Source organism: Chelmon rostratus, chromosome 12 (genome assembly GCF_017976325.1).
Source record: "Chelmon rostratus isolate fCheRos1 chromosome 12, fCheRos1.pri, whole genome shotgun sequence".
In the NCBI taxonomy this organism is placed as follows: domain Eukaryota; kingdom Metazoa; phylum Chordata; class Actinopteri; order Chaetodontiformes; family Chaetodontidae; genus Chelmon; species Chelmon rostratus.
The window spans coordinates 26,355,813-26,365,309 of record NC_055669.1 but is presented as its reverse complement, the minus strand read 5'-3'; the positions used below and the strand labels follow the sequence as shown (position 1 = coordinate 26,365,309).

At 46.9% G+C, this 9,497-nt stretch overlaps 1 protein-coding gene across 1 annotated transcript; it reads right to left on the bottom strand.

The window, feature by feature from the left end:
- Window positions 1–4,350: 4,350 nt before the first annotated feature.
- ptmab (prothymosin alpha b) lies at window positions 4,351–8,165 on the bottom strand. The gene is made up of 5 exons (XM_041949154.1): window positions 8,006–8,165; window positions 5,572–5,637; window positions 5,375–5,459; window positions 5,210–5,295; window positions 4,351–5,106 (listed from the first exon to the last, which is right to left on the bottom strand). Exons 1-5 carry the CDS (start codon window positions 8,048–8,050, stop codon window positions 5,062–5,064), a joined length of 327 nt encoding a protein of 108 aa, XP_041805088.1. The 5' UTR covers window positions 8,051–8,165; the 3' UTR covers window positions 4,351–5,061.
- Between the last annotated feature and the right edge of the window lie 1,332 nt (window positions 8,166–9,497).

The window sequence follows — 9,497 nt, the reverse complement described above, 5'->3', positions numbered from 1 at the left end:
CTTTGTGATGGACGTCTGACTGGACGTCTCTCGGCCCGTGAGGAAGAAGCGTCGAGCGACGGCGGTGAGCCAACTTGAGTGTGCAGAGCTGTGAGTCTGCAGCCTGCAGAGCACAACATGTTCAAACTCCTGATTCAGAATCTTTGTTTCCCCAAACTGTTGTGTCAGATTTTGAGCTCTGGAGAGCGAGACAGGATAACTAGAAACAGGTTTTGGTAGTTTGGTAGTTTAAGAGGCTTCGACAGGTCACTGAGGTCACAGAGGTCACTGAGGTCACAGAGGTCACAGAGGTCACTGAGGTCACATCGTTTTACTGACACAAAGAGGATTTCACATTGTACATTTACACACATATCACATGTCGTGTTTTACGTGATTTTTTTAGATTTCTGTCCAACTGTTTCTGACTCGCTCTGACGTCGTGAACAAAAGCAAAGATTAAATTTCAAGGCATGCTGGGAAACGCTTGACTCTCCTCTGATCAAACAGTCTGATCTTGAGGTTTTATGGCGTTACAGAGTAAGCTTGTGATTGGCTGACACCTGTGCTCGGAGAGAGTCGACAGTCTGAGCGCTTCTTCTTTAACTATCAAGAAGCAACAGAGAACATTTGTCAGTTCAGACTGACGGGTGAAGAATATCTGACAGATCAATAGAGTTTTTCTTCTCGTGTATTTTCACTGTTGATGACGCTCTAATCTGGAGTCATGACGGAAAGTTTGCTATTAAATAAAAGGAAACATGGCTTTTACCCCCCCCCCCCCCCCCCCCCCCCCACCACAATTACAGTCACACGGTCCCTTAGATCAATGCACAGGCTGACTGAGACACGTCCCCACGCTACAGAGGAGCATGGACGCTGCTTTCATTCAGCCTTCTGACACGGACACACGGCTGCTGTGGCCTCCCTGACCTGTCATGGAGCACCCCTCCCCTGCCGTAATGGGCCGGTCCGTGAGCGCTTGTCCTCTGGTTTGGGACGAACCATGTGAGGGCTGCTGGGAGCCGCTGCTCTCAGCTACAAAACACCTGCTGAGGTGAGACGGAGTCCAGGTCTGAGAGCTGCTGCGGACATGTTGGACAACTCAGGCTGGAGGCGCCAAACCTGCTGCTTTTACTTCTTTCATAAACATCCACGAAAGACCTGAATTTATTTAAAGCATGTGGGTAGTTCTCCTGATGAGGGCGCTATGGCAACCATCTATAAATAAATAACTAATATTGAACATAATAAAATAGAAAATGATGTTCTGTAGTTTTAAAGGTTAATCAGTGTTAAATGTGGTCAACTGTCATTCCAAGAGATAAATAACCAAAGAAAAAGAAAAACATAATTGTTTTTATATAACAAAGATAAAACTTAATAATTTAAATATTTAAAAAGTCTTCCAAAGACTTCAATCATCAATAATGATTTTTTTTTATCTCTACTGCTTGCAGTTAAAAATGTATTCTTGATAAATACTTAACATATACAGTATATATTAGATATTTTTTTAAATAAATGATTTTTTTTATATTATACAATTTTAAAATGTTATATATTTTAATTTTTTTTAATTAATTTTGTCTAACAAAACCACAAATAAAACAAGATTTAAATCACACTTTTTCTAGTAGAGTCTTGTAGCATGATGTCGCCGTCTTTGCTGGTTATTCTTTTCCTCTAGTCTCATAGTCGAGTCTCATTAAAAACATGAGAAACAGTCTGAACTCACATCAGTCATCAAATACAAAAGAGACTAATAACCTCGAAACACGTCAAGAAACAAACTAATTCCTGAAAGAAATCTGCATAAAAAGCTGATTTCTGTCCACATGAAAAGAAACAGCAGCAGATTCCTCACCTGTCCAGCTCACCTGTACCTGTACAGTGACGCTGTTTGTGCATCAGTAACACGCTGTGTGATTAAAGGGAAGCACCGACACGTCTCCAGGTTGCGTCCTGTGTGTACTGAAGTGTGTTTAACATTCCTGCGTGTGGACTTCCTCGCTGACTTTTGGGCCCTGCAGGCTGCAGCGGACATGACTGAACAGAGATCAGATCCTCCTGCGCTCGTTCAGGCTCCGTCATGTTTGTGCTGGACTGAGAGCAGACTGGAAACTGTACCGACAGCAAACAGCTCCTCCGCCTTCACCGCTCACGCCTTCAGATCTCTGGATTCAGCTTGATTCACGTCTGTTGTTTGGAGAAAGTTTTTAAGACTACAGAAATTTACTTCAGGTTCTACAGTGTTGGAGGAAGCTGAAGTATTTAGCTCCTTATTTTAAGTACAAATACCACACTGTAAAACACTCAAGTAAAAGTCCTGGATGGTACAAAAGTAGAAAAGTATAATCACGAAAATGTCAAGTACTGACAGTAAAAGTACTCTGCAAAAGTAAAAGTTAAAGTTCTGTTCCCTGCAACTGTTCTACTGTTCTATCTGTTCTTCTGTTCTACTGTTCTTCTGTTCTCCTGTTCTCTTGTTCTTCTGTTCTACTGTTCTCCTGTTCTCCTGTTCTTCTGTTCTTCTGTTCTCCTGTTCTCCTGTTCTATCTGATCTCATCAGATTACTGTGACTCAGTCGTTCATGTCAAAGCAGGATTTTACTGTTGGAGCTCATTTTTAACTTTTTTTCTATTATTTTTATAATTAATTAAAAAAACAACAGTAAAATGTAGTAGTATTATTCTAGAAATATTAAAGTAACTAGTAACGAATGTCAAACAGTAAATAGTACAATATTTAGCAGCACCACTGGTGCAAGAAGTGCAGTACTCGAAGCAGCAATGGAAGGCCACAGTGTAAAAAATACTTCATTCCAAGTAAAATTCATTCAAAGCCTGCTTCAAAAAGTGCATCAGTAGTATCAGTTAGTCCACCTGAAGGTCCAGTGTCCAGCTCCTCCTCCTCAGAGTCAGCCATGCTGGGAAGAGAAGGGTGAGACGGGTGCAGTCTGCAGCTTCACCACTAGATGCCACTAAATCCTACACACTGGTCCTTTAAAGTATCAAAAGTAAAAGTACTTATTGCAATCAGTTCTTTTAAAATAAGTTGAGACCCCCGTTGTTGGACGTTATGACCTCAGCGTGGACATATTAGAGTAGATCAGGTTGTTTCCTTTAAAAAGAATGAACACAGTGTTTCACAAGAAAGAAGAAAGCATCAGAGAAATACTGAACAAAAAGCTTGTGAAGCAGAAATACAGATTTTCCTTTCTTATGTCTTTATTTTGTGACCCCTCACGTTAATCCTGGGACTCTTTGGGGGGTCCCGACCTCACCTGCTCGCAACAGAAGGCAACAGAGCCACCGGCCACAGGCTGCAGCCCAGAAACCTCCCGACCACAGCGAAAGAAGAAGAAAATCAGGCTCAGATGAAGACGCCGCCACACGCCTCTCGTGGGTCATCGGTGATGACTGACCGGGGTTACGTTCCTGAGTCCATACATGTTTCACCTTTGACTGGAAAAAGAGGTTTCAGGGGAAGTGTTGGAGGTCAGCTGACTCCGGCTCACCTCTGTGAACGGTTGTTGCTCTGAGAGGAAACCTGCCGTCTGCCACGGTTACTCAGGACCAGCAGCATAAATGTACTCCATTACAATAAGTCCTGCATTTAAAACCCTACTTCAGCTGAAGTCCAGGAGTATTATCAGCTGAGTGTAAAGATGTTGTGTTCATGGAACCGTTATACTGATGCACTCATGTGTATTCTCATGCTGTCAAACCGGAGATTAACTTCTGTTTGTAAGTGTTTGTGGTTCTCAGGTAAAGTCTTTCCCTGCAGTGACTGTAGTAGTAACTAAAAGTAGAAGTATGTGTTCTTGAGTACAGCATTGAAGTAAATAAAGTCATACATCAGCTCATTACTGCTGATGAATCAATGTTTCAGCTGCATTTTACTGCTGCATTTTTCACACGTGACGGCTGAAAACACAGCGAGCGGACCCCCCCCCCCGCTTCATGTCAACAGACCAGAGGAAGGAAAGAGAGATTCTCAGGGGCACGGCAGCTGTGATGTAAACCTGCTTCTATGAACTCTGTTCTTTACTGTCACTCATTAGTTTTGGGCTGTGAGCACTCAGGTGTGTTGTGTTTTGGCCGAGATCTTAACAGAATAAAGATCGATTCAATTTAAAATTTAAAATCACGCTCAATCATACCAGACTCTGACAACACAGCTGATTAGATTCAGTGTTTATCTGAGGAGCCTTAAATCTGATGAGATGTTCCTCCACCTTTGAAGACTGTAATGTAGTGGAGCAGTCGAAGTCGAAAGTAGCGTAAAATAAAAATACTCAAGTACAAGTATTACATGTAAGCTGTTCGGTCACTGAGACGAGAGCAAGAAACAAGCAGAGATACAAAGTACAACTCACAAAATAAAAGTCCGGTTTATTGTCAAACAACAAACTTCGCACATACATCAAAACAGGCCGTCATAAAACAAAAAGTCGCTGACAAAAACAAAATCAGAAGGAAAAAGAAAAGAGGCTCTTTTCTTTGGCCTTACCCTCCCATACAAACAAACTAGTTATGGTACAGCTAAAGTACATACATTAAATTTACTGGAATGCTCTGAGTTCAACGGCTTAAGAGGTTGTCTTTCTGGTTTTTTTACTGTTTTTACATGTTTTTCCCTAGTATCTGTTGAGATATCATAACATGGTCAACCAAGTAAAATCTTTCGTTAAAGAAGCACCGATTTGGTCTGACGAGATCGCTGCTGGGAGAGAAACTGACCCCCCCCTAACAATATGTACAAAAATATAAAATGTAAATAAAAATACAAACAAATTCTCCTTTCGTGTTGTTGTTGAAGAGAAGCCGGATTTCTGTGTCGATGCGGTGGCGAGTTCCTCTAGAAAATTTGTTTTGCAGTTTGAGGGGAGATCGAGTGTGTTTGGACGTGGGAGATGTTTGTTGAACTCTACTTGCTAATGACCATGTTGTATTTTTTTTTATTATTATTTTTTTCCTTTAAATCAGTCCTCCAGCCCCTCCACCTGTGACATATAAAAACAGTCAGAGGTGAAGAATCAGGAAGTGGTTCAGCAGGATGGCGTGGGGGGGAAACGCATCAATCATCATCGTCGGTTTTCTGCTTCTTGGTTTCGACGTCGTCCTGAAGAAGAAGAAGAAATAAAAAGTCAGTGGGGTAATGACGGGAGCAGCACCTGATTGGCTGCTCAGATTCCTGACGGTGAGGTCGGGTTTCGTTGCTTCACCTCGTCGTCGTCGTCGTCATCCTCAGCTGCCCGTTTTGTGCCACCCTCGATCTCATCGTCGTCGTCCTCCTCGTCTTCCTCTTCACCTGCAGGATGAAGGATGAAAAGGATTAAATGTTTTGCAAGATTTAGGAAATTTCACATTACAATTAATATTCTAGGTACCTTCTCCGTCATCTTCCTCGTCCTCCTCATCCACCTCCTCGTCCTCTTCATCATCTACGTCGGGCTCTCCGTTCTCCTCGTTCTCCTGGAACGCCAAAAAAAAGTTTACAGTGACCGACTAGCTGAAGTTATGAGGCGGTGTGCCCCGAGAGGAACCGCAGAACCGCGCCGGAGCGGCGCTGAGATGACGGCGTTACCTTTCCGTTGGTGGCAGCATCTTTGCCGTTCTCCTTCTCCTCCACCAGCTTCTTCTCTTTCAGATCCTGATGAAAACAAATGCAGGAAAATTAGAAAAAGACACTTGGAACAGAAGAAGTGTTCGTGGTGGTGCACTGAAACTTGTCCGGGCTGCTGCTACCTGCCCTTCTACCTGATGGCCTAGTTAGACGAGCCCCAGTGCCTGCTGGGAGATGCACGTTTTTCAGTCCTCTCCCTGTCAGAATGAAGCCTTCCTAGTTAAACACCATATTGGTCTCTGCAGATCCTCCCCCCCATCCTCCTCCTCCCACTCCATCCCCACTAATGTGTTGTAATCTGATACTTTGATGTGGCCCCCGGGGCACTATGGGTATTGTAGTCTTTGCGGGCTACCGTCGTCGCCATATGTCACGAGACACGCCCGGGAGAGGCACTGCAATACCCAGGATGCACTGCTTCGTTTAAAATAACACAGGAGGGCGCAGGAGCAGGGGGGAGGTGGCGATGGAGGAGGAGGAGGAGGAGGAGGCGGCGGCGGCGAGCGCCATGCACGCTGCTGCTGGCCGCTTGTTGTAACGGAGGCTGGAAAGGACAATAGAAGACGACACATGGCAGGCGAGAAAAGCGGCCAGAAAAGCGAAAAGAAGGCGGCACGGCGGGGCTGGGGCCAGCAAACACACCGTCAAAAACACCTTCAGGGGCTTTTTGCTCCCCACTTAGACCGGAAAACCGCCCGCCGAGCCTATTAATAGCGCTCGGTTTCCTCGTTTTGCCGACATCGTCCGTTCACAACCGTATTATCCCCGCTGCACGCACGCCACACACATCCAACACATACACTGTTATTGATTAATTGCTTTACATAATCTTATTGGTTAAAATCCATTAAGCTGTTTAGCAGCATCGGCGGCTCCTTGGCAGGAGACAAATGAGGTTCAGATGAGCTCGGAGGCTCCGCTCACTCACTCACCGACTGTGCGTAAAAAGGCGCTTGTGCGTAAAAATGCTCCACAACTATAAATAGTGGCTGAACAGGCACCCCGGATTATCACCGATAATACCGGGCCTCGGTTTCCCCTCCCCACCTTCTCCATATGTTCATTTGTTTTAATCAGTCATAATTATTCAGCTCCGCGGCTCGCTGCTGCTCTTACTACAAGTCAAGGCTGGATCCTATTCTTCCCCACTGCCGCTGCGGAGACCCGACTCCCCCCGCGGGGGCTATTAAAGTTTTACCCAATCTGATCCAAAGTCCAACAGGACGGAAATAAACATTTAAAAGAAGCATAAAGATGGACAGACAGAAAGAAGCCCACACGGTGATGGGTCACAAAGAGACGGGAAAACCAGCACCGTCACATCACACCTCCACAGCCCGGCAACACACGCACACACATACACACGCGCGCACACAGACACAGAGGAGAAGTGGGCTGCATACAGAAAAAGAAAGAAAAAGTTTTCCCCTGAGACCTAAACGCGCCCTGCAAACATGCTCCAAATGCGCTGAAGAAGAAGCGGAAGCCGCGGCTCGCGGCGGGTACCAGACTCTCCGGTGAACGGACGCGGAATAAACAGCCCGTCCGTCTCCACAGCCGGTAAACAAACCGGCTCGGACGGTGCAGGCAGGCCCGCCAGTGCTGTTTGAAAACGGGGCCACAGACAAAAAAAAAAAACAAGCAACAATGTTAAAGGTGGAAGTGGAGCGCTCCGAAAGTTGACATTGGTGTGAATTACGCACCGCCTGCCCTCCTCGCTGTCCTCCATTCAAACGGAACAACTTCACGCTACAAACCCAGCTGGAGCCCCCGAAAATCCCATTTAGTCCGCTGCTCAGCCCCGGCAGCTCGTTACCGCTCTATTAATAAGACAGCCTGGATATTAGCCTCTCTCTGCACTTGGACGCGGGATTTGACTTCGAATTAATTCGCATTAAGCAGCCTGGAGGATGTGGAATAAATGTGCAAATAGGCGCGTCGATTGAGCTCTAAGAGCGGCGGGCAAAGCGCTGAAAAAGCGGCTCGGTGCGTGTCGGAGCGGCCGCTGGTCGTGAGTGTTCGGCTCCGGACCTGATGTGCGTGTTCCTGCGAGGAGAACCGAGCCGCCTGTATAAACAAAGAACCCGCGCAGACTCTGACTCTCCGGACAATGAGACGCGGACTGGAAACGCAGCCCGTTTCCATGATGCGGTGCCGAGACCCCCCGCTTCAATTCGAGGATATTTGCCGTCAGAGTTGAGAGAAAAAGACGCGAACGCCGGCTTTCCCCTCTTTCACCCCTCCGGCTTGCTCGACAAGCTCCGGCGTCGCAGAGTCCGAATGAGCGCGAAGCGACGACGGAAGGTTTTTTAAAAATCTAGGTTAGAGCTGGAAAAGCTTCATCCTGTGAGGGGCTTAGTGAGAAGCGGCTCCGCGGAGGTGTGAGGCGGCTTACCTTGGCAGAGATATCCGAGCCGGAGTCAACTTGTGTGTCTGCCATTGTTTTAGTTCAATAAAATAAAGGACGGCTGAAATGAAAGGTGAATAAAGTAAATCCCTCTCTTCGGTTTGTGGATCAATCTGTATTATATTGTGCCAGTGGCCAATGCTGCTGACGGCCGAGCCTTTAATATAGGCTTGTGGGCGGCGCCCAGAGGAGGTCGGCGGCAGCCGATTGGCTGGAGGTTCCACAGAGGTGTTCTCTTCGCGCGTTGGAGTGGAACAATGGATAGAATTTCTAAAGCCGGAGGCCACGCCCCCTCCTGTCCGCCGCTGCAACTGTCTTTTCTCCACAAAAACAATAAGTCGGCCGATTAAACGCCACAAAATGGACTCAGCCGTCAGCCCTCAGCCGGTTTCGACACCGTCAAACCGAGAAAATCGAGTTAACACCGAAGTACGCACTAAATATATCGAACAGGCAGCGCTTCGGTTGACGTAGTGTCACAATTTGATTGATGTTCATCTGGTCGAGTCAAGCGGCGGCTCCAGAGCTTTTCTCCCGCCCACCGACGGAACAAGGGAACAGAGGCGAGTGTTAAGGGGAAAAGAGGCGAAATGTCGACGCCTCGGACGGTGTTTGAGGATTAAAGTTCTTCACCGAGTCCGTGTCAGCTCGCCACCCGCCTTATGAACACACTCAATCACACAAAAGGCGTAAAGAATGTAAATGTGTAACACCGCCGCCATGTCTCAGCAGAGCTCCTGATCGTCGGCCGCTCGCCCCTCCCCTCCCCGACGCCCATGTTTGAAAGTCCCTCACTCATCTGTGGATGTGCGCACTTGACGCTCTTGAGGGTTTTTTTTTTTTTTTTTTTTACATAACATCCCATAAAATCGTGCGCCAAGGTCGATGCACGAATAAACACACACTTTTCATCGAACAGAATATCCAGCAAACACTGTGACACTGTGGTGGAGTGTGTGCAGGCTGCTCAGTGAGCGGGTGCAGTTCAGTGCTGGTGGCCTCATTTCCTCCACCTCCATTGTTAGAGCCCACGAGAAACGCTCCGTCCTCGTGGAGGAGGGAAAAAAAGCAGTGCGACATAACAGACATGCGATGAGACAAGTGCGAAATATAATTATAATGTGCTCATGAACTGACACGCATTCTTATGAAACACAAGGGCAAACACGTATTTTTCCTTACCGAGTTTAGTACACATGGCTTTTACAAGCTGAACATGAGAAGGACAAAGCGGCAAAAAAGCAGCCGCCATTGCTGGCTCGGGATGGGGGATGGGAGCAGAGTGTGGTCCGGTAACAGGCAGCCCACATTCGCATTCTACTCTGATGACGCACTCGGCCGCTGAGGGCGACTCCGATTGGTCGGCTAAGTGGAATAAACACGGCTTTGGCACTCGACGGGCGCTGATTGGCTGTCGCGGACGCCCGTCAATTCAAACCGGGCTCCTGCGGCGCGCGGTAAACTGCGGATCCGGAATAGG